The sequence below is a fragment of the Oenanthe melanoleuca genome, chromosome 9 (assembly GCF_029582105.1).
Source record: "Oenanthe melanoleuca isolate GR-GAL-2019-014 chromosome 9, OMel1.0, whole genome shotgun sequence".
NCBI classification, from domain to species: Eukaryota; Metazoa; Chordata; class Aves; order Passeriformes; family Muscicapidae; genus Oenanthe; species Oenanthe melanoleuca.
This window is the reverse complement of record NC_079343.1, coordinates 10935001-10960966: the sequence shown is the minus strand read 5'-3', so window position 1 is coordinate 10960966 and position 25966 is coordinate 10935001. Positions and strand designations below refer to the sequence as shown.

At 38.0% G+C, this 25966-nt stretch overlaps 1 protein-coding gene across 1 annotated transcript in view; it reads left to right on the top strand.

Annotated features, from left to right (window-relative positions):
• SLC9A9 (solute carrier family 9 member A9) overlaps positions 1–25966 on the top strand; it is a 172777-nt gene that overhangs the window by 29903 nt on the left and 116908 nt on the right. The window contains exons 8-9 of the mRNA XM_056498959.1: positions 11608–11723; positions 19616–19721. Of these exons, the coding sequence (XP_056354934.1) occupies positions 11608–11723; positions 19616–19721 (222 nt within the window). The remainder of the gene's footprint in view (positions 1–11607; positions 11724–19615; positions 19722–25966) is intronic.

The following is a 25966-nucleotide window of genomic DNA, read 5'->3' as shown; positions in this document are numbered from 1 at the left end:
AGTGAGTGGTGCCTCCAATTTGGGGAGGTGAGTAAATCTGTAAAATCTCTCAGTGCTCCCACAGACCAGTGATTTTGTATATGAGATACTGCTGTGAGGAAAAAAAAAAAAAGGCTGCATGTATAAAAAATACCTGAAATGTAACATGAAATGTATGATATAAAGTTAAAACAGCAAGAATTCCAAACTGAAGAAAGTGTAGATCTTAAGAACAATTTTAAAAGTTTTGTCAAGAAAATCCAGAAATTTAACTTAATTACGTGGAGCTATATCAACAGACAGACTAAAAATGCTTACTTATTTCTGAAGCACTTGTAAGTTTTGTCAGTAGTCCCAAATTTTTTTCAATCTGTGAAGATTTAAGAAGGACTTCTTTTATATGACATGAGCAGTATCTGATGAACTGAAGTTCAACCTATAGGAAAAAACTGCTATTGGCAAGCATTTTGAGTAATCAGTTGTCCATATGAGATTAAAAGGGAAAAAATATTTCTGCAACTTACAGCTTACAGTGAGGCCTAAATAGACACTGTTAAACTGTTGTTGTGCCAGGCTGACCCTGCTGACCCACCAAAGCTGCTCTGTCCCTGCCCTCCTCAGCTGGACAGGGGAGAGAAACTGCAATGAAAAGGTCTTGGGTTGAGATAAGGGCAGGGGGAGATCACTCACCAGTTACTCTCATGGCAAAAGAGACATAACTCGAGGAAATTAGTTTAACTTATTGCCAATCAAATCAGAGTAAGATAATGAGAAATAAATACAAATCTTAAAATAACCCTTCTCTTTTTCCCCAGCTTAACCAGTTACATGTTCCTTCCCTTCTCCCCGTGGCTGCACAGGGAATGGGGGTGGTGGTCAGTCCATCACACCATTACACCTTGTCTCTGCTGCTCCTTCCCCCTCAGGGGGAGGAATCTTCCCATTCTTCTCCTGCTCCAGCTTCAGTCAGGCACATCCCCCTGCTCTGCCATGGGCTCCTCCAGGGGCTGCAGGTGGATCTCTGCTCCCCCATGGACCCCCAGGGGCTGCAGGGGCACAGCTGCCTCTCCATGGGCTTCAGGGGAATCTCAGCTCCAGTGCCTGCAGCACCTCCTGCCCCTCTTTGCTTGACCCTGGTGTATGCAGGGCTGTTTCTCTCCATATTCTCACTCCTGTCTCCATCTGTGCAGGCTTTTTGCCCCTTCTGAAACACCTCATCACAGAGGTGCTGCCACCACAGCCAGTGGGCTCAGCCTTGGCCAGAGGCAGGCGTGTCCTGGAGCCTGCTGGCATTGGCTCCATCAGGCACAGGAGAGGCTTCCAGCAGCTTCTCACAGCAACCACCCCTTTAAGCCACCTCTTTAGCTGCCCTCACCACCAAAATCCCACCACACAAACCCAATACAGTGTTAAACAAATTTGGCTGCAGCTGCTGTATAAAATAAAATCAATCCCAAAAGTTACTGGAGTTCATGGTAAGCCATGCTCAGTGATGTAGCATCAGTTAATTTGTCTCGGTGTCCTCCCAATGAGGGAATGTACTTCAGTCTTTCTCATTTAAGAATATAATCTTTCTCTGATCTTTGAAGTGATGAAATGAAGGAGTAGATCACAGAGGCATAGAAATTAGAGCAGTAAAAGAGCTATTAGACTGTAGAGCTCATTATTCCACCCCTAAAAGGCTACTTTGCAGTTCATTCTTGGGTGCTTTGTCCAGTATACCTAAAATCCTAGGAGCACAGAAAGAATGAAGAATTTCTAGTGTGCAGAAATGTCAGTCCTTTTCTCTCTGCTTTGATCCAGCTATAGGATGAAGCAAAGCTGTAATTGCTGCCATTATAGAGAACAAATCTATTTGCATTTCTACACTGCTTCAGCTCTAGCTGTGAATGCCTAATCAGTCCTATTGCTGGAAAAATATTTTCCAGCCTCTTGTCAAATCCATGTCTGATTGCAGTGCATTACTGCAGAGCCACTTCACCCTTCCCTCGCCCACATCACCAGAGGGCTGGGTGAGAATTTTTGAAGCTGGTGCTGGTTTGTAGGAAATAATGCAGCAGTGTCAGTCAGTGCTTCAGTAACTGGGCCTCTAACAGAATCCTGCCCAGCATTAAATGCAAAGGTGTTTGTGTTTCTAGAACTGTAAAACCCTAAATAATGGCTGTGTAAAGATCCCCTTACACACTTTTTCAGGAATAGTAACATTTACCCCAATGTCCATGCTAGCCTTAGCCTTAATAATTAAATTGCATTTACCTCACCAGACTTCCCCAGCAGTCTTGGCTGTAGGCTGTTTCTCATTCCCTGTTCTGCATGCTTTATCAGAGTGATAAGCACTATCAAGTCACTGCTACATCCTGATGCAAACGTAGCTGCACAGTGTGACACATATTTGTATATTTACCCTGAATCCCAATGAGTTGCACCTGCTTTTCTACTAATCAGTAGTTTTGTTCTGCCTTCACAAACCCTGGAAATTTAAGGACAGTTTAAGCTTAGTATGCAGTTCTCAGGACTGATATAACTGCTTGGTTTCAATCACCCAGCACAGAAATGTTGTAATCTGGCCAAATCTTGTATGTTTGTCTTATTTAAACTTCTGTTTAATTTGAAATGTAATGTGCGTGAGTCAGACAAAAATAATTTTTTCCATTATGTTTTTACATACACATTTAAGAATTTTATCTCCTGTAATCCACTGTCACTGTTACCTCTGTCACTGTTCCAAAGTCAAAATCATTTAAACAAATATCTCAATCTTTTGTCATCAAAACCACTCATTTTTCATGTGTTTACAAAGTAATTTTTTCCATGAGAAAGCAGCCAGTACCTCACATTTCCATTTAATGAATCTAATTATCATTCTTTAGCCTCACCCAGGAAACATTTAAGGCAATTTTCCATTTAATCATTTCAACTAAAAGCTACAGCAGTAGTTTGAATTTTAAAGATTTTCAAACCTCATCCTGTAGAATGGGAAACTTTGTTAAACGAGACACAACAATCATGAAGGATGCTGTAATGGGAACAGCCTGTCCTGGAGCTGGGCATGTGCTTTCCTTAGTTAGGGAAGTGACCTTCATGAGATGCACCAATTCCATCTGTCCTAGAGATGCTACTTCCACAAACTGTTCAGGAATGCTGTGGTAAAACTCTCTTTTATACATCCAGCTTGTGCCTGTGTAAATCTCCTTATCAGATCCTAGTGCTAGAAAAATAAAATATATTTATTTAGAAGGTCGTTCTGCCTTCAGGGGAAAGGAAATGAAAACCTGGACAGGGAGTGAAGTAGATCTTGACACATCTGTAGATTTATGCTAGAGATTCAATCATATATCCTATAGGATCCCTATAGGTTTATATCCTAAATCTCTGAAGGAATAGGAAATAACTTTCACCTACTGCCTTCTGCTAGCAATAACTAACCAAATGTTTTGGCAATTCCTATGCTTTAATGGGGTCTGTCCTGGAGCATGGATACAGGATAGAGCCACAGAACATACTCCTACTGCTGTGTGGGTGGGCTTTGTGCAGTATAAACTACAGTAAAAGAAGGAAAAAAATAATTCCAGAAAGGGCTTTTTATGTGGTTAAAGCCTGTGAGGATCCACCTGGTATGTCCTGATCTGACAGAAAGCAGCTTGCACTCTGAATAACAAGACCCTTCTTGATAGTGGGGATAGGATGTTTTCATTGGCATTTTCACTCACTGCCTTGAACTTGTCAAGTTTCTGCAACACGCTGAAAAGCAGAGAATTAGGGAATGACTTCTCTCGTCCTACCCCTCCACTCTCCACAAACAGCAATTGCCTAATGTTCCACATTCCACGTGTTTGGCTATTGAGTCTTTGACCCAAGAGATTTACCATGAAAATGCTGCATCTCTTGAGGCTGAAGGTAGGTGTTTTTGGCAACACATGTATCAGAAATTTTTGGGACCTTTTCGGCCAGTCACTGGCATAAATCCTGAGGCTGCCTGATGAGCAGGCACTAGAATGGACAGGGAACATAGAAATGTAAGTTGTCTTACTTCCCTCTTCCCCCAGTCCCAGAGCTGTCCAGGTCTTTGCCATACACCTGATCATTTTATGCCCTATTTTACAGCAGGTTATTCTCTAATCTAATTTACATTAATCTGAAATCACAAACTGATCTTAATTACCCTTTAATAATAATACAAGCTCATCTTAAGGAAACATCAGGTGCTGCAGTGAAAACCTACTGTAGAAGTTCCTTGCAAATGAGATCATGAGGTTTATGTATTTTGATCTGAAATATTAAATGAAAGTATTTTCTTAAATGTTAAACTAAATATTTACACTGTCTTTTCAAATGTGGGGCAAAAGTATTGTTGTTTCAGAATCTTTGGAGGAGTTCATTCTGAAATTTAGAGAATAGCTGAATTATTCATTAATTTGTTCAGCATGAATAATAACCAGAAGCATGAGTCTGCCTTTAACATAGACTGATAGCAGATTAGAATCCAGCAATGTTTCTATACTTTGACAAAACATTATTGGCTCTCACTTTCTTGACTCAAAATACTTTTCTTCTGAATTTCTGCTGAATCAGACTTGGTTTTTCCTTTAATCATTCAGATCTGAGAGGTTTGAGGACTTTCCACAGACAGATGTTTTATACTAACATTCTTGACTGTCCTGAAAACTACTTCTGAAAGCAGAATTTTTCTGTCATATGGAGTTCTGAAGAAAACTCTTAGAGTTTTCTTGACACATAAAATATTCTTGAGGTTGAAAAGACAAAATATATCCCTCTGTCAATATAATAATAAGGTGATGCACAGTGATAATAAATGTTGGCACATTTGAAGTTTCAAAGGTGAAGAAAACAGATACAAAGTTTTGTTCTGGGTCCATAGCTAATCTGTGACACTTAGTGCTATCAGATGTGGTTAAAGCCATGGATTTAGCAGAGGCTTTAATATTGAAGTCAGACATTTATATTGATAATGGGACGGGATTAAGGGTCCTAACATTCCAGAATACAAAGCACTCACTCAGCTGAGAACCAGAGAGACACCTCTCACACTGGAGGCAATTTTATAAGCTGCAACAGGTTTTCTTGAACTTACAAAACCTCTAAATATTTAGACCAGACTAAATTCTTCAGAATTGTAAGTAAAGAAAGAACCTTGCATGTTATGATTGCTAGAATTATGGTAATCATCAAAATGTCTCATTGGTGGAGTGAATTCATTGCTGACTGTCTGAATGAGCCAATTAACCAGTGAACCCAATTTACCCGACCCCTGACTGACTTTGTTAGTTCAGGATGAGACAACAGTTGTGTAATCTGAGAACTCTGAGTTATTGACATTTAATTACATTTAACTCCTGTAGATAATAGAACCACTGTCTTATTCTCTCTCTGTAAACTGGGTATTTTCTGTCCTTTTTTCATAATGAAAGTCTCTTGGTGTCACTAATTTTTTTTTAGAATGCCACTACCTTCTGTGCAGCACTGATTTAGGAATTTCTAAAATAATCTTCATTATTGTATCTGGAAAATCTTATGCCTGCTTCTTCTAGATTTAATTTTTACTGTCATGAGGATATCTGTCTCAATTTATGTAAGACTGTCAGTAATTCATCAACTTTTCAAAGGTTCTCTCAATTTATAACACTGAGTAAAGTAAATCTTGAGGTAATGTTTAAATTTGTGTAGTGCAATAAAATATTAAGTGGCACTATGATTTGGACACAATACAGTTGACAGTGTTTCATGGCTCATTTACCCAAGTAATTATTACATTTTATTCAGCACTCTGAGATCAAGTGCAGGTTTTTCATTGCAGAGGTTCAGGTTGTTATGTATATAATGCATAATGGCTCTAATTTAAGTGTGGCTCAGGAACACAGGATCCTGAAGTTGTGTTATCCTCATTAAAGAAATATTAAAAATACATTAAATTGTAGTGTGCAGTCGTGAGTGATGGTGAATTGGTTTGTATGTCTGTGATACACACTGTCATAAACCTCTAATACAGTAAGGGCTGTTTGAAAGTCAGTCTGAAAAAAGAGATAAGGGATTTTTTTAAAAAAAACCAAACCATGAAATATCATTTATTGAAAGTTTCCAGTGAAGATTGGTGACCTCAACTAACTTTCATCTCATGTATGTTTGCACCTTACTCCCTTTTTTCACTCCTTACTTTTGCTACACTGTTAGCATTTACCAGCAAAATCTACAATTGTATCCTGAAATTTTGAACCTGGGCAAAATACTTTTTTCCATTTTGAAGGAAAGCATCTCTATATTTCAATAGATATTTCCCAAGGTTGAATATACTACAGAAGACTAACCAAAATAAAATTCATACTGACATGTAGCTATTCTTTACTTCCATGAGCACAAATCCATAGGAAGATATTTTTTGCTAAGCAAAGGCTCAGACACTGAGGCTTTCTGAGCACTCAGGCCTCCTGCACAGTCTCATTCAAGCCAGTCCTAAAGCCTTGAACACAAACATGGCTGGCCTTCCCTTAAGTGAAACAACAGGGAATGACAGTACTGCAATTTTGAAGCCTCTTTCAGATCTCTTCATTTTTTCTGTTATCACTGGCCCCCAAATTGATTGACATAGAAATTGGGCTGGATTTTTTATTTACATTCAATACCTGTTTGATTGCTGTGAACAGCCTTTGTTTTCCCAAAACTCCAGCAGGACAGGACTGTCAGGATCCACGCTGCCTGTGGACCCAAGGCTGCTGAAACACAGCCTTTCTTTCCCTCTCTGAGGGGTAAAGTGTGTTTCTCTCCATTGAGCCTTCCCATCCCAACTGCTGATGTAAGAAGCAAACAGAAGATGATCTGTGGCTGCTTCCAAAGTCTTGGTGGCAGATGTCTTGCCTTGCCCTTTGGGACAGCCCAGCTTTGGTGTTTGCCCCTCCCTGGAGCACAGCAGTGCTCCCTGGAGCTGTGTCAGCCCTGCTGATGCTAAAGCTCTGTGAGAGCCAAGGTGGCTGGGGATGCACTGAATTTGTAAAGTCGGGCTCTTTCTGATCTCTGTTATTTCTATAGCCAGAGGGCTTTTCCTCTTGTGTGATTTATACAGAATAACTTCAGGTAATGTTACTATTGCTTTACTGTTACCTGACACACTTCAGTGTGGTTTTCTCCTGCTTTGATAAGTGAGAAAATGATTTTTTGGAGAAAAGCCCATGATAGTACTCTTTCTAGTGACAAAACTGGTTTAAAAGAGGACAGAAAGAAGGAAGTGGTAGCACATAGAGCAATTTGAAATAACGGATCTCTGCGGCCAGAACATTTGATGTGAAGAATTCTACTGTGTGAGAAAAGTTATAGAAATATATTGGTATGTTAGAAATAGGAAGATCAAAATAAAGGAAGGAATTTTTAATTTTCATCTCTACTATTTATGTTTTTCAGTATATATTTTATATTCTAACAAGTTATTTCTTTATTTCTATTATGGTATTAGCCAATGTCTATGTTACTTCATATACAAGCAAGAATAAAATCATCCCCTTTTCTATTGTTGGCTTATTAATATCACTATTCCTTGTGAAAAAGAAGAAATGTGAAGGAAGACATATTTTTTCCATCTTTTACTAGCTTCAAGCTACAAGATAATCATGTCTAGATAGGGTAAGATTCCTTAGGGAGTTAGACTATGAGATAAAAAATTCTCTGCAGACTAGAAAACATATTTGGCAAGAAAGATTTAAATTACAAGTATCTTCCATGCTACAAAGCATAAGTGCACAAACACTTTAAATCTGGAATTATGCTTTTAAAACCGTTAACACAATAAAGACCCACAGTGAGATTCAGCAGTGATAATGCAATGAATAACAAAGCCAAAGAAAATACAACTGCTGATAAAATCATCAGGCAGATGGGGCTATCTGTACTGAGGATACAGGGCATGTGTGTGTGCTTTACATCTTCACTTAGCACGTTCTGTTACATTCTGTTTATGTTCCCTAGAGCTTTAAATTAGGAGTAAATTATTTTGGTAATCTGGTAGGTTTTCCCATTTTAGTTTGCATGAGAGGATGCAGTTAGTTTTCAAAGAACCTGTAGCCTGCAAGCTAACCTGCCAATATGTATTTATTGCCAAAATTATTTCAGTTTCCTCTGTTGCAGAGGGATAGGTGCTGTGATGACAGGTCCTGCAAGGTGAAGATGTGACTGGGATTTTTGGGATGCAAAGCTCAGTGCAGATTTCTTACCTGACTACACCATTGAGGCATATTTTTACCACAAGAGATTTGAAGGACTTTTTTCCATTTGCATTTATCTCATCTGACATGTACCTCAGGTACATTGTGCACTGTCATCTTGTCCCCTTTGTGCACTGTTCACAGCTGTTCTCAGCAGTTCTTTTGGACCCCTGGTGTCTCACATTCCCAGAGTGCTGGTCCCAGGCTGGTTTTACCAGCACAGCCTTTGCTGTCCATTACCTGTCAGGTGTGCTGTGCTCACCCTGTGTTACTTGTGTGGCCTTTCTTAGGCACTCAGAGAACTGAAACTCTTGCCAGGCTTTCAGCTTCCCTCTCCCTTCCCAGTGTGGTCTGATCCTGTTTGTGACTACTTACAATGCTTCTGTCTTTCCATCTTTCCTGCAGCCTCCCCATTCTGCATCAGACATACTCCACTTCCTTTGCTCTAAAACTACCAATTATCTCTCTTCTACTAGCAGTGTGCTGAAGAGAGGTTTTGCTATTGAGAGCTTTCTGACAAGAGCTTCCCAAAAACCCCCAATGCAATTTTGCTGTCTCTTTTCAGATCCCTTAAAACCCTATGCTGCTAAAGGAAACTCTTACAAAAAAAAAAAAAAAAAAAAAAAAAAAGCCTCTGTTGAGCTGCATATAATGCTCTTCCTGAGCATTTAGAGAGTTTTGTGTGTAGTAATTACTCTTTAGAGGCCTTAGGAGATGGATCTCTTTTTTTCCCTCTACATGTAAACAGCAGCTAGTTCATGGATGTCCCAGTCCAGAGTAGCCTTCCTAGAGAGCAGCTTTATAAACAAACTCACTGGAACCTTCCAGCAGTACACAGACAGACAGTGCTTTCCAAACTCTTTTCCTCAATGACAGCAGAACTGTGGTAGTAAAAAACTGGATCCTGCACAAATGGAGACTCTTCACCTCCAATTTTTACACCAACAAGCTTCAAAATTCAGTCCAGCTTCAAAAATCAGGACAACCCAATGCTCAGAATAATTAAAGCCTGAAGAGTTTTTGTTCTGGTTCTTCAGTGTCTGTTATTTACTTTTAATTTTAGTTAGTTTTGTCAGTTTAAAGGGTTTTTTTGTGTTGTTGTGGTGAGATTTCATGTGGTTTGTGTGGTTTACTTGCTGGTTCATACTGGAAATTGTGGTAGTTAAAGTTCAGTTTCCCAGAAGATTCTTACTTCAGCAAGTCAAATATTTATATGGTGTCTCCTCTACTGTGTAATGACAGCATTCTATGTAGCATTTTTTAGTGATGAGGCACTTTGTAAGTGCCAGACTTGCATAATCTGGAAAATTCTGAATTCTCATGTGTTTCATTATGTTACTGTTTTTCTCTTTTCTTGCTGAAATGTAAAATACTTTCTCTAACTTGATGGGCTCCTCCCAAGACTTAAAAAAAATGTTTGGCTGTAGAAAATGTCAGGTCTCCTGCAGCAAAGCTAATCTGCATTTTATTCTTCTGTTTTCTTACTTTATTAGTGCTCCAAATCTATGACAAATCAGTTATTCACAAACATTTTCTGAAGAACCAAACCATCCCTAAGTCCAACTGAGAAGTTTTCAGCAACTTTTAATTACTGAACAATTTATCTGCAATTTGCTTCTAAAGTATAATGTCTCTAATCACCTACTTTCTGATCACACAAATACATTGCTGAATTTGAAGATTTATTCATGACAAAAAGAAGCTGATAAGGAGGTAGGACAATTCCAAGTCAACTCCCTGTTCTGTCCTAATTCTATGTAGCTTCTAGAACAGACATGTACCTAGAGATAGACAACAGACCTAGATGCAAAAAAAATTGCATTGTTTGGGACAATTTGTCACCCAGCAGAATTCATAGCTTAAAGAAACCCACACAAAGCTAGAGGGACAGAGGGAAAAGAATTTGCCTTCAAGTGTAGGCTTAAGGCCAGACTTCCATCACCCAGGACAGGACCCAGGGCACCTGGTACCACATCACACCTTCACATTCATGCACATATAAACTGCTTAATTTAATGAATAATGGCTTATTATGAGCAAGGAACTGGGACCTAGTTTAGCCTTAGTGTAGGAAAAACAAAGGACAATGAGGTGAAGCAGGGAGAAGACTATCTCAAACCTGCAAGTAGGTTTAGGCAGTTATTTCTAAAGGACATGGCTGTGCTCACTTCCATTACTGTGACTTTGGACACAATTGAAAACTGGGAGAGCAGCACCACAGTCAGGTTTTGAAGGACTCATTCCTTAAAGCTGACAAATTTTGCTGGGGATAAAAAGACTAAGTTCACTGCAAGGTCTTGAGTGGTTATTCTTTGGGAAGAGAGGGAAAGTGAGCCCATCAATCAAGGAGACCCACAGCTGCATACAGTGTTTGAGGGCAATTGCTGGGGAACTGTTTGCTAGAGAGCTTTTGTAAATATGTACACAAATACTCAGGGCCACTGGGCAAGGCTCTGGTGACCCATCTGCTTCTCTCCTCGTGCAATACAGTGAGATTGGTGAGGTATCTGCAAGCGATCTGTAATTAACTGTCTGGCTGATCGTTAATTACACTTTATCTGTCCCTCAGATCTGTGTTTGTGTGACTGTAGGAGCACCTCAGGAGGACAGCTGAGGACAAAACCTGGCTCAGGATGAGCATGCATGGAACTTGTTTAAATGCTTGGTTTAGAGTCTGAAGTTAGAAGAGCACAGTTGTTGATTTATGTGTTTGTGGAACAGGCACTGAATGTAGTGGGGTTTATTATTAACTAGACTGAACATGAATAATATTGTGAAAATCTACAATAGGTTCTAACAACAAGTGAATCTCTTTTTCCATTATTTCAAGATCATCACTGGAATGCACATCTCAGAGAGCACTGCCTAGTTACATACACCAGTGGTAACACCCTGCAACTAGTGAGGCTGTAGCAGTGCATTTCAAAGTGTGCCTTTGTTGGCTCACTGTCACTGTGAGAAATGTGTTAAATATGCCCATTTGGAGACCTTATGTAGAACTTTGAGTGCTGCTAACATTTAAAGCTGATAGAATAAAACAATTCACTTATAAATACAGAGCAAGCCATAGAGCTGATAGTAAAATTGCCTTTGTTGAAATGTTCTACATTAGACAAATTTGTCTTAATAATGTATTCTTAAGCTCACCTTATCTTTCCTTTTGAAAAATAAACAGGCCAAACCATTGTTCTCTGCTAACAGCAGATGAAAATTACCCAGAAAAACTTTGATTTGGAATTGTCTCTGACATTTCAATATAATATTTGACAGTTGAACAGGAAATAGAATTTTTTTATTATACTAGTTTGTTCATTATTCATTGAAAATAAGCTGAAGAGAATAAGAACATGTTTAATACTGTAAATTAAACAAAAGTATTAAATACTCTGTCTGAATACCAGTCTTATCTTTGCCCTGACAGGTTGATAATGTATGGCTTTGTGAAGGCCATGGTACATATTGGCCAGATAGAGCAATGGGAATTCCACTTCACTGACTGTTTATTTTTTGGATCACTGATGTCTGCCACAGATCCAGGTAACCATTTCAAATAAATTACTTTTTTCAAAAGTCAAAACAGTAAATAAGAACTGTATATGTCATAGAAATGTTCAAAGTCTCCTTTCTTGGTTTTGGTTTTTTTTTTCTTTCCTTAGCTGTTAAATATCTGGTATTCTGATAATCATAAGTCAATCAAAGTCAAAGTCAGCTCCAGAGGTCTCTTGTGGGTTTTTCAGTAGCTGGTTTTCCTAGGTTGAGATCACAAACTTTGTAATTGAGGTTGCTGAAAAGATTGGGAAAATGTTCTCAGATCTTCAGGACACCACCTGCTGCTTGCTGATATGAGAATTGCTGTAAGCTGGAGCCTCACAGATAAAAATCACAACCTCACATCCATGTGTGACCTGACCCAGTTTAAAGATGGGGGAATGGAGTGTTCAAATTTGGCCATATAAATGCTGCTTAAATGCTATCAATGGAGTGTTCATGATAAATACAACTCTAGAAAACCAGATACCAAGAAAATGACTTGAATTTGCAGATGTGAGATTTAAAGCCCAAAGTTACAGAAAATGGCAAAGGCTGGGAAGCAGACTCAGTCAATTTTGGAATCACAGAATTACAGAATCATTTAGATTTGGAGGGATGTCTGGAGGTCTTCTAGTCAAACCTTCTAATTAAAACAGTCTGATCTCAAAGTTAGACCAGATTTCATAGATTTGCCCAGGTTTTGTTATGTTGAAAATGTCAATAAGAGTACTCAAATATTAAAACAAAAGTATTGCTATCTGCAGCTGTGGGAACATAGTAAAGGAGAAGGTGAACAGAATTTTTTGGAAGTTATCTACTAAGACAAAATACAAATTCTGCAAGGGTGCATTGGAATTTTGCAAAATTTTCAGCTGAGCAGTTAAAGGCAATGGAACAGAAAACATTTTGTGATGGATGTGAAATGGTGCCTTAGTGTTAAAAAATTACCCTTGAGAAGCTTCTCTGAGAGACTTAGGAATAAAGCTTTCAAGTTCCTGGCTTGTAAAAGAAATGAGAAAAGGTAATATTGTTCTACAAATTTTTTCCAATCTTTAAATGAAGTCTCAATATTTAGCAAAAGATTTTGGGCTTGTGATTTATCATTCTGACAGCTCAAAAGTAGAGTATAAAACAATTTATTTCCACAAAACTAGTTTTTGCAAGATTACTGTAAAAGCTGCATCAAATTGTTATTCTCAAATTTATCCACACATCAAATATGCTGCCACTTCTTAGATCACCCAGCTATATTAATAAGAGTCAGCCATGGTTGAAGCCTGTCCTCAGAGCAAGACAAAAATACAGAAGCTGGAAGCAGAAGGAAAACCTAGGAAAACAAACTGCTTATGGAATAAAAGCATCCTTACAATTTCCAAGTATATTTCTTAATAGTGCTATGAATAGGGTTTTGCAGCTGGCTTAGTTTCTTTCCCATTTTCCAGTCCAAGACTATTTAGTCTCACAAATGTTGACTTATGAAGAGTAATGTATAAGACAAATGCACTGATTTTGATTACAAGAGTAATAAATCACCACTGATTAATCTGGAACAATCAAGAGGGAAAAAAAAAATTAAAACAGAAACTCCTCTTGCACTGTAAGGAATAAGTTACAAGGATTACTTTTCCCAGAATTTTAAGCAGGCTTAAAAAGCTAAAACTGCAGTTGAGAAAACTATTTTTAGTGTGACAAACTGTCATTGATTAATATTGTTTCTAATTACTTCTCTGCTTATATAGTGTCTGTGCACATCCAAGAGTTTCAGTCTTGCTCCCTCTGCTATCAATTCACAATATTCTAAGTTGTTTCATGTGTTCACTAATCTTATCCATAAATTTCAACTCCTCAAAGACTTAAGGGAATTTTGAATTAAGTTTTTCATTAATTAAATAGTCGACACTGCTGAAAATATTTCATTGTGTTGTAGGACTTGCTAGTGAATTATAATCTCAAGTATGTAAATAGCTCACTGGCATTCCAAAATCAGTTAATATATGGTCCTCTAGAGAACTGATACATATTAGAACATAAAATAATCAGTATAAAGATTTTGTCTGTGATAACTAGGGTTCATTTTGGGGTTTTTAAATAAATTTTTAGTAAAATGTTGTTAGTGTTATCAACAATATATTAGTCTTAAGATGAAATAATAAATTCCTGTCAGATTTGCTGCATGATTTTTCATTTAATTCTTCACTGTGTAGGATTATAAACTCATTTCAAAAAGATATTTAATTTCCCTTGGCTGTGGAAAGCAATTAAGTCTCAAAAGATGCTAAAAACTGATCTGTTGATATGACAGAAGTTGGTTTGATTGAGCTCCTTATTTGTGATAGTAAAGATGATTGGTACATGTTTACCTGTTAAATAAAGACTTTTACTGTCAGGGAAGTGAACAAATGTATGCCAGGTAAAATTTTTGAGTATTGTTAAGAAAAATGAAATAATGTCACAGCACTCTGTAGCTTTTAGCTCTGAAGTTTATCTGAAGATTTTTAATCTAGATATTTTGGCATAAAAGTAATTCAGAAGAATTGCTCTTATAGGCTGTGTGTTCTCTTACATAGAAAACTAGCACTTGAACTAAGATTAAGAAATTAATTTATGACTGGATATACTTGGGACTGTGTTTTGCATTATAGACTGTGATCCTTAAATTTCAACAATACTGTGTGATGCCTCAAAAAACTTTTCTGTCACTAGAAAGGACAGTTAGAAACTTCAGGGACAGAACAAGGTTACTCTCAACCAAATAATTCATCTTACGGAGAACATCTCCTTACAATAATTTACCATTTTCAGTAAGGAAAGTTTCTCATTTTAAGACTTCAGGTGAGAGGTTGAATTTTAAGGAATAGAATTTCAAAATTCCCAAATTATCCCTTCATTATTTTTGCTTTAAAACATGAGACCAGTATTTACATTTTTCTTTATCCTGATCAATAGGCATCATTTATTACATTGCCAGGGAAATCATATCTTATTGCTCCATCTGCATGGAGCAGCAGAGGTTTCCCTGTGTCACTGAGGGGTTTCCCTGTGCCAGTGTTGGGGTTCCTGGTGTGCCCTGGCCCTGGGGGTCCCTGCCAGCTCCTCTTGGTGCGGTGCAGGTGCCTCTCCCCGGGGCAGAGGAAAAGCAGCAGCTGTGCAGCCCCAGCCCTGGGCCTGCCCTGCAGGGAGCTGCACATCAGGCAGCCAGGCTGTCCTTGGGGCTGGGGCAGCTGGGATAATGAGCAGGACAGAGCTGGCACAGGGATGCTAACACACACAAACACTGAGCTCCGGCAGCCCCCAGGGCTGCTGCTGTTAACACCCAGCAGCAACCTTCCCATCCAAACAATTTCACACACCTTCAGCCCTTCCTTTTGGTTTTTTCCCTGATTTTTGACATTTCAAGTACAGAAAACCGATTTGCCTTCCCGGGGTTTGCTGGAGCACTGCTGTTTCTGAGCCGTGTGAACTCCCTTACCTTTGGTCACATTGACAATCACACGGCTCTTCCCCATTTGAAGTTACTATGGTTACAGCTGAACTGGAGCTGTGGCTTGCACTGCTCTTGTTATTGATAAAATTGGATATTTATCAGAAAGAGCAGTTTCTGTTGCTCTTGAATTGAAGGGTTTTGCATTAAGAAGCATGTTGTATAAATACAACAAGGTAATGCATTTCAAACACTCATTATGTAAAATGGTTTATAAATGTGCTTTTAATTAAAATATGTCTGCTTTCTTATTATTCACCACTGAACTAATCTGTGAGTGTTGTGACTTACTAATAGGGAAAGGAGCCTATAATTAAAATTGAAATATTTCTTTTTAGACAAAGTCAATAGGAAATAAAAGTTAGATTTCTCTAACCTTATTTTCTTCCCATTTTATACTGCACTCCTAAAAGAATTTAGGTATAAAAGATATTAATACTTCTAGTCAGAAGACTGAAGTAAAATAATATCAGTACTTCACATAATGGTGTAATTTATTTTTTGTTTCCTTATTCTTTTAAAAGTAACAGCAAAGTATCATTGTTAGCAAAGGGATTGTTGTAGTTTGGTGATATATACTTTTTACAGAGATCTATAACAAGCCAACTTGTTTCTACATTTGTCAAAAGATACCTTTCACAAAGCAGCTCCACAGACACTTCTTATGACTTGAGTACAATTGAAATCATGTTTGGCTTAGCATGTGATAGATGTTACCTCAGCCCATGAAGTCCAGGAAGAAGTGAATCAGACTTTTGTTGGCATAAATACTGTGAAAATCTTAGATGCCTCACTATTTCCTGCTTCCTGTCACTGAATTTTTAACTGAGGTTCACAACCCTTTCTGAGTCAGCAGCTCTAGTACTTTTAATTTCTCTTGGTGCCAGTTTTCTACTGCCACAAAAGGTGTTAGTGCTCCTCCACTGACCTGGCCTTCCAGCCACTTCTCTACCTACCTCTGTTTCTGTCCTCATTCAAATAAGGGATGCTGTATACTTAATGAAAAGTAGTTTGGTATTTTTATAATACATATTGTATCTAATGAATTATACAAGTTTTTGAGTTACCACCCAAAACCCAAGCCCTATTTACTGTTCCTCAGCAGTGCCTTCAGAAAGCCAGGAGCCAAGCTGACTGCAGTGCAGCATCTGCAATCTTTACTTAGATATCAAAGTTCTCACAGACCAGACATGTTACTGGGGTATAGGATTATTTTTAAATTACTTCCCTTGAGTTAGTCATCTGTTAGACAAAACATGATGTGACTTCATTGGACACGATGACTCTTCCTAGAGCATTATTCTATCCAGAGGTAACTTAAATTAACTTTCTTCCCTAGTAGAGAATCCATTCTGACCTATGCCCATAGATTCTCATAATTAATGAAGGCAAAAGTGATCATGGGGAAATGCCTAGACAGTGATGGTCAAAACAAGGTGAAAATGTTTCCTGGAGCTCTTAAACAGAGTGGATGTGCTAAAGATCCTGCAGATCTCTGTTCTTGTGCAGATACTATTTATAATTTTCATTAATGAGTTGGCTGATGCAACAGAGGGTGTTTCTTTATTGTACAATATTCTGCTAAAAGGAGATTGCAAACACTTTGAACGGGCATGGTTAGAACTCAATATGATTCCTGTCATGATTTAAAATAGACAAGGATAAATGCTGCATTTTTTAAAAAAAGCATCTTCATAGATAGCAGATAAAAAGTGAGCATTCAATTCTGAAAAGGATTTCAAGTTTACAGCCTATGAAAATGAGTCATAAGTACCAATACATAGCAAAAAAAAAAGGCAAACCGGGTTTATTAACATGTTCTACAGCATTTTTTCATTCTATTTCTTGACAGCAAGTGTCAACTACATTACTGGGATCTGGTTTTAGGTACTGTATTTCAGGAAAGATATGAGCTGATTAGAGGGCAAGAAACATTACTAAAAGGAGGAGATTGAAAGAAGTGAGTCATTTTAGGGAGAAGATGTCTGAAATGAGTCTTTGAATAGACAAATTCTGCTGAAAGAAAATCAGAATAAATATGACAAATTTTTGTCTCTCATTAGGCTAGGAATGGAAATTGCAGATTTGAAAAGCAGAAGGGGAGATTTGGGTTAGACATGATTCAGGAATAACTGCATTTATAAATTGTATGAATACTGAAGAGCCAGTTCATCTCCCTTGGGGTTTGGGGAACCAGCATCATTTCAGCTCTATAAAACCAAATTAGATAAATATCTGTCAGCAGTGCTAGGGCTGAAGTTTGCTCTGCCTTGGGCCAGACAAGCAGAGGGCAGAGCAGAGACCAGCACCCTTCAGTCAGGGACAGGCAAAGAAGATCCAATAACCACCCCTGGAAATGGGAAAACATTTGAATTGGAAGATTCTTTCTGAGAACTGGGTGAACTGGGGAATTTCTCCCAGAAGAGGCAATTGATTCATTACTGTGTTGCTTGCTTTATTATTTTGCTTTCATTTGAAAAGATTAAGGTCATTTTTTTGGGGTAGAGTTGGGAGAGAAAGCAGGAAGAGAAAGTTGTTTACTGAGGAGGCAAGAGGAAGAAGAGGAATGTGCAGGCATCTGTCTAATTGGCTTGGCCTGCTACACACCCCCCAGCAGCACTCTGGACTTTGATTACTGTTTGCTTTTCCTTCTGTCATTATCACAGGGACTTTTAACGAGAGCCCAAACTAATTAGCTAATAAGCAAAAGCTGAAAGTGGCAAATAGTTTTGAAAAACAAGTCTGTTTTTATGCCAATGACATTAGAGAGCAGGAGATAAACTGAATCCACATTTAGCACATTAAGTCAGCATTGCTAATCGGGCAAAAACCTGAATTTAGATGTTGGTGAACCAAGAAAATATCTTTTGTCAATAAAGCTTCTGCCTACACCTTTGAGCTATTCTGGGGAAAGAGCTCTTTCCCTAGTTTAAATTATAACTGCAGTGGGAGTAGATGGGTGAGGTTACCAGGATGGTTAAATATAACTAGCTAATTTAAATATAGCTATATCAGCAAATGTTCTGCTACACGCATCTCCTAAATTGTCTTCTGTAGAACAACACTTCCAAAATTCTTCAGAGACAGCACATCAACAGAGATCACTTTAACCTAAAATCTCACAGGAGAACTGAGAATCTATTTTGGGTTTATAAACTGATTTTGAGATTACATTGAGATTTAAGTGCCATTTAGAAAATCTTAGCACCAATGCTTTCAAGGGTCCAAGAAATGTTATTAAGCCAAAGCATAATCAGCTGGTCATGCTCTTGTATGAATTATCAGCAGTCATGTGATTGCAAAAGTATATAATTTTTTATTTCTAAGATGTCAGATATGAACATGGCATCCCAGAGGCACTCTTAATCTTTGGGATTCCTGGGCTATGAGGACTCAGTCAATTGCACAATTATGTACTAGAATGGGCACCAATGAAGCAGTGAATTACCACATAATTTTTAACCTGACAAGTAATTGGGGGTCTTTACATTAAATTCTGTTTGAAATGAGAAAGCTCTGCTTTGTCCATGCAAAGAGAAAATAATAAGAATTATAAGAATTCAAATAATACATACATAGAACAGAGACAGCCTTCTTCAGCTGGAGATTATGAAGTGCAAGATAGACCATAGGAAGGAACTGTGACCCCCTGTCTTCAGGGAAGATCAGAGAAGGCCTAAGTTAATATCTACAGGCCTTAATTACCTGAATATGAACCAAATGTCTAAACACTCCTGATGATGTTTGCCTAAATTATTTGCTCAACTTCATTTTAAATTCACCACATTCTATTTTTTCTATTGCACTGGTAAACTGAAAATCAAATATAAGGTATAACTCAGGGAGAAGGAAGGAATTTAAACTACTGGTTTAATGCTGAAGAGCCTTAGAATGGGTTATAGGAGTCAAATATCCTGGTCTGGCTTCGTGGCCACCCATGAGCTGCATCCCTGCTGAGCGTGGGGCAGGACAGGGTGGTTGTGCTGCACGTTCCTTGGAGAACATGTGCGGCAGATGGATCAGTGTAATTATATCCTTCTTAAAACAGGTAAACCCCTACTCATCACACACAAAATCCACAGCAAAACCCATCTCTTTTCAGCACCCTTATTCCTCTGTGGTCACAAAATCACAGTGCTTTATGCACAGTGAAACACGCTGTGACATTTTCATTTCTGTAGGATTCTCTGTGTGAGAGGGAAAGCTTCTTCCCAACTCAGCTGAAGCAGCAAAACTCATAGACATGATGAATTTAAGGATCTTATATATTCCAGTTGATCCTTCTTAACTCATTTTTATCCACTTAGGCAATATATAGGACTGGGTTTCTCAAAACCAGTATTCTAACACTGCTTTATTTCTTGAACTGCCAGAGGAATATGAAAATAACTACTCACTTTGCTTTCTTTCCATACAGTGACAGTCCTTGCTATTTTCCATGAGCTGAATGTGGATACAGATTTATACACACTCCTGTTTGGAGAGAGTGTCCTGAATGATGCTGTGGCTATTGTGCTGACACAGTAAGTTACACCCACCTCCATTCTTTACTTGGTGAAATAATTAAAGCTTTTTAATTCACTGATATCATTCTCAATGATACAGTTTGTTCAACTATAGCTATACCATTTGAGGGATTTGTTGCAAAGATGTAGTTTTAGAATTTTTCTTGGTTTGTTAACACTAGAATTCCAATATTGTTCATAGCAGCTGTATATCCAGAATGCAATTTTAGTTCATGTTCTTTAATCCAGAAAGCAGTATATTCTGTAAAATGGTGAACTTAATTTATTATTATTTGTTTTCTCATCTAAACAAGGTATCTTGAAAAAATAATGCTAAATGTGCACCTTGGACATAAGCAACTATAAAATTCAAGACACGTTCTTTTTATTTTTTGCAATCTATTATTTTCCAAGATTAAAACCACAAAGTGGTACACAGTGTCTGTTTATCTGCTTCTGTCTATGGAAGCTGGCAGAGCTTCAGCTGATAATATTATCTTAAATTTATATATAGCTTTTTTATTCTCAGGAAGCCTCAAACAGATCACAAATGGTGAACCAAAATCACAGAAGTATGTGCTGTCCTAAAAACACAGATGCTAAGTACATGATTAACAAGATCTCAAGTTTACTCCACTCTACATGTATTATATGCTTCCCAGAGCTTTGCTAGAAATACAAATAATCCTCTCAGATAATCTTAAAAGTTACAGAACTGCAAAGTCAAATTCAGTTCTCCACGATGTTTGGAGGTGCTTCACAGTAAGCCTCAACTCGGTGCCAACTTTCTCCTGAAAGCATGATTCCTTGAACAAGGATTTATCCTATATTTCAGAAAAAAAAAACCCTTTTTTTAAAGAGTTACAGTAGTTTAAAAATGAGCTCAATATTTTGTCTGAGACCCCATGGAGTTATTCTGAAACGCCATGGAGTTTTGCAATAATAATAATTGTTGCAAAAAAAACCCAAATCTGTTTCACAGTACAAAAAAAGAAATAGTATTCCTATTTAATTTATCGTTCTTCAATTATAAGTCTAGTGACCTTCACCTACACTAAACTCACAGAGTTTTCAGAGCAAGACCAGTGTTTTCAAACGCTGTCAAGTGTCTGAGCACAGCAGCTCAGGATCAGATACAGCGTGGCTGTCACATCCAGGGACCGGGGCTGGAATCTGTCACTTGGGAGAGCATCTGGTACATCAGGTAATAAAATGCACAGGAGGAAAAGTAAGCAAAGACCAGACAACTGGGTGACAGAAAAGCATTGAAGCAGCTATTAGAGAAGGAAAGAACCGTGTAGGTGGCAATGCCTGAGATTTTATCTCTCTCCCTTGCATTGTTTAATAACAGCTGAGACATTTTCTGCTCATTTGGACTCTTCATCTGTTAGTGCAAGGTTCCCAGAGGGGAACAGTGAGGCTCCAAGCAACTCAAGGGAACCCAGAGTGTTTTCAGTCTCTCTAGTTCTCAGTCACCCTGATGCTAAAGCACACACATCTCCCAAAGGAGCAACTCAACTGCAGAGCAAATCTAAAAAGGAAAGTCCCATCAGATTCCAGTTCCATCAGTATTCCAGGGCATGATTCATGAGTTCCTAAACTCTGCTCTTCCCAGTACTCAAGTCTAGGTTATGCACCTCAGCCTATCTACTTCTCATGTTTTCTTTGCTGTTACATGGGAGATTACAAGTCTTTACTACAGAACCTCTGGAAAATTGATGTGGTTTTCTAAATATTCACTGTTAGTGATTCTTTGATTTCTATAGTCATTTGCAGAGACTGAAGAGAATACATGGCATCATGAGTTTCACATTTCATTACTCTCTGGCTTAAATAATCAGCTTCTGCACAAATACAATACTTCTGCAACCCAACATAATCTTCCTGTAGCATTTTAAGTGTTAATATTACCAGCTTTATGTCATTAATGCCCTACTAAACCAACCTGAGTTTAAAGGAGGAAAATTGTTTTTCTGTCACTGCAAAAGAACAGCTATTTTTTTCCTGTAACCCATACCATTCTTGTGTGCAAACACAACATGTTCATAATTACAGCAATAGAAGTCTATTTAAAAAGGTGTGAGAATAATGTTTGCAAATCTGGAAAAGCAATAGTAAGTAATTTAGTACACTAGATAATGACAGCGAGAAAAACAGAATATGAAAATAAACATTGTCTTTCATTATCTAACAGAATAAGTAAGATAATGTCTGCAGGAGTGACTCACTGCAGGAGAGCCAGGAAGAGAAGAGAGAGAAGGCCCTTATGGCTGGAGGTGAAAATTGGCAAGGTGAAGGCAGTGTGGCTGTCTGCCAACAAGGGCTTAGATTGATCTCTCCTTCCTTTCAGCTTCTCCCTCCAATCTCTATTTTCCTGTGCTCTTTTATCACTTTGTTTAAGGAGGACAGCAGCAGAAGCAGGCACCCTGTGTGTTTCTGAGGATTTAGCACAGGAGCTGTGTTGCTGCAGGAATGTGCACACAGTGCCCTCAGGAAACACTGACCAAGGACACAAGTTCTTGGGCAGGTTCACTGCTCTCCTCTGGCCATGCTGCCTCACCAAACACCTGGGTGTTTGTGATAATTGCAAGATTTCATTTATAGTGTGCTATTTTAGGATAATCCGTGCAGGAGGGATCACTGTGACTCAAACTGACAGCAGTGGCTGCAGGAAGGCTGACAAGCTGTTGTGCATCTGGGAGAGCTCACACACACAAGGACCTCTCTGAACAAGGGCATTGGAGATGCAACGAGGATTTTCTCATATAGAAATCACTTCCAGAGTTTCTTACAACTTTTACTTTTTATGATAAAATTCTCCTTTTAATAAAAACATGTGAGAATTCTCACAGAAAATAAACATCAAGAATTCAAAGTATTTAAGAAAAATTATAGCAAAGCCTTAGAAGACAATACTTATTAGATTATTAAACATGTCTGCTTATACCCAGAAAAACCCATGTGGCTAATTATGCCACAAATATTTCCTACATACTTTGTTTTCCAGGATACTGACTGAGGAAAGTACTGATAAAAGTAGTTTCATGGTTCCTCTTAAATATTTCCAGGATGAACATATACCAACTCAGGTCATAGTACCTCTTCTTCACTCAAAAAATACTTTGATTCTAGTCTAGACTTAGCTTATACAAGGTAATATCATGCTCAAACCATTCTTTCTTGGCAGAAGCTTGTATTGCACTTTCTAAAATAACATGGCTAAGGTAACTGATTTATTGAAAGGGTAACAGCTTTATTGAAAAACAGTATCAATTTCCAGGGGAAATCATTCAGAAGCCAGAGTTCAGCTTAGTTTGTGCTGAGCACCCTCTAAGGTTGTCTTTTCTCAAACAGTGATTCCTGTAATTATCTTAGGCAGACAAGAGAATTCCTTCTGACACACTGGTGATTCTTACTGGTAGGCACAGTCACCATATTACTAATTTTAGTACAGCTTAGATCTTTTCAAAATATTAGAAACTTTTGTGATATAATGGATTTCAAATAGAAAATTAATAAGAATCTTTAAGAATCTTTCTGGTTCTAGGTACTTGTTTACCTGTATTATTATTTCAGTGGGTTTAGTTCTGTTATTATGCCATTGAAGTTGAAGGTAGCATACACAAGAGAGAAATGCAATCAGAGACTAAAGAAACAGACATTTGACAAACATCAAATGCAGTTACAAGTATTCAGTCTATATTTCATGTGGTCATTGACCAGGTGAGATAATTGTCCATTTTCTGCAAGTGTTACTTCCCTACTTTTCACAGTTTCCAATTGTTGTTCCTTGTGTATTATATATTAAAATCAGCATTTCTGCAAAGGACAAGAACAGATATTGTAACTATGCTGCTGAATAATTAAGTTGGGAGCTGGGAGTTGCAGGAATTGGCTTTGAAAATTATGATGGGTGTCTCCTTGGTGCATATCTCAGTAGATGTGAAGCTCCCTTTATGATTATATTTTTCTTTTTTCTTTTGTCATGGACTGTCTCTAATTTGGATCCTTTTCCCTTCTACTTTTAAAGCAATATTCTGTATAGTTTTTGCCACACTTTGATCCCTGAGCACACTGAATAACAAATTTTACAGAGAAAAGACATCTGAATGTTCTCACATCATATTTTTCACACAAACTGCAGTTATTTTCAGAAAGTGGGCTCTAAAAATGACATTGTGGGCTTCCATATGTACTGTATCCAAGTCTTGTGTTTCATATGCATCGATTAAGAAACAAAGATTTTTCTTTTAGCTAATCCTTTGTTTCAGTTTCTTCCTCACCTGAAGGTGACTGGGAGTTTGTTCAATCTAAGAACACAGGGAATTCTGTCAGCCTGAATTGCCTTCCTCATGCTGAGATTTGTTAGGCACTATTAGCAAATGGCAAAAATTACTGAGTCATTACATCAGAAAAAAAAGAATGCTGGTTGCTCTATAGCCTTTATATTTTAGTCACTTTTTAAACCCAGTTTTCTTGCAATTTCTTAGTGTCTTTTATAATGGTATCTCAGCCAATGCAGTAAAAATGAAACTCATTTAAGTTATATTTATTTTCAATGTGTATCTTGAGTGCAGACAAGATGTTATTCCCACATCCTAGTCATATCAGTAGATAGAAATAGTGTAAAAAACCACTTCTATCCATAAGTGGGCCATGTACACACAGCTAAAAGGTTTAGTGTACATACACTTAGAACTCTTCAGCCTAGGTAATTCTTTTTCAAAAGGATAGAAGCCTTACTCCTTGCCAGCTAATGTACAAAGTGTGCACAGAGTCGTTCCAGGAAGCAAAAAGGGAAATGAAAGCACCAGTGCCATCAGACAGGTGACAGAAAGGTAAAAAGTATCAACACATGCAACATTTTCCTGTTTAAAGAAAATAAATTTCCAAGGTGAGAAGAGATGGTGAAATGAAGATGTAAGAAAATGAGCTGGTGAGAGCAACAAATGGACATGGTGAAGGCATGGCCAGGAAAAAGAAGCAAGGAACAAAGATAACTGTAGATCATGACAGTGATACATAAACCTGAAGCTAGGACTCTTTAGAGGGAAGAAAAGCTTGTTTACTCATAGGGATGCAGAGGAAAACCTGATTATCTTTCTCTGATGCAATTTTGTAGTTTTATATTGTTTTGTTATGAATGTCTGTGTTGGAATCCTTAGGTAGTACATCAAAATCTACTCCTGAACTGCAGAAAACTGGCAGCAGAACAGGAATTAGGGCAGCCAATTCTAAAGAGTGAGATGCTGCAACCAGGCAGTGAATCTGAATTCAGAGAAGAAATGAGTCTGCCAGCAGTACAGGGGGTTGCTCCCAGAGCCTTTCTTTGCAGCTGTGTGTTTACAGAGACTGGTTGGGCAGCCCTGGAGGGGCTGAGGTCTGCATGAGCTCACTGTGAGCTGTGCCAGGTTTAGATGGTTCTGCCTTTGCAAAACCTGGCTAGAAATCACAGCTCAAAAACCAGCACTAGAACCCAACAGGCAGAGGGAGAGCTGCTCCATGTTCTGACCTGCATGACCTTGAATCCTTGACAAATTTAGGGATTTCAGTGTCTGTGAGCTACAATTCTGGACAAATTACTAACTGGGTCTCTGGATACAGGCCTTGCCTCATTCCACATAAATATTGTTTGTGATTTTATTCCCACAAAGATCCCTGAGGAGGGATGTATGTAACATTGTGGAGGAGAATAAAATAGAATCCCCTGAAAACCTGAAAGCAAATGAAATGCTGGAAGCTCAGCCCAATCATTTCACTCACTGGTTCCCCTTACACAAGATGAATTTGGCTACTATTCCAAATATTGTTGGAAAGGTTTATATACCAAGCAGCCATTCAAACTAAATGTTAAAAACCAAAGTAATTTATGTATTAATAGAGCAAGGAATTAATTGTACCACATGTTAGTGAGTGATTTAAAAGGTAGATGAGGAGTCCTATTTCTCTATTATTTCTATAATAATGAAATTATGGTTGTCCATCTGCTCTTTTTACCTTTGAGGAAGGGTTTAGCCCCAGCTTATTTTGTTGATGATAATTAGAGTTTCACGTCACTGACCATCTGGAACAGGAGATGTGAGCACTGGGAAACTAACCAAACTTGCTATTAGCAGGAACTTAAAAAGAGCTTCTTTCCCAGAATAGAGGAAATCCTACATAAAATGTTTGCATCCTTGCTTAACAAAAGTTCTTTTATTTTTTTTCTCCATAAGCTTTACTCTACAGACCAGTGTTATGCTCAAATCAAAGGGGAAAATGCT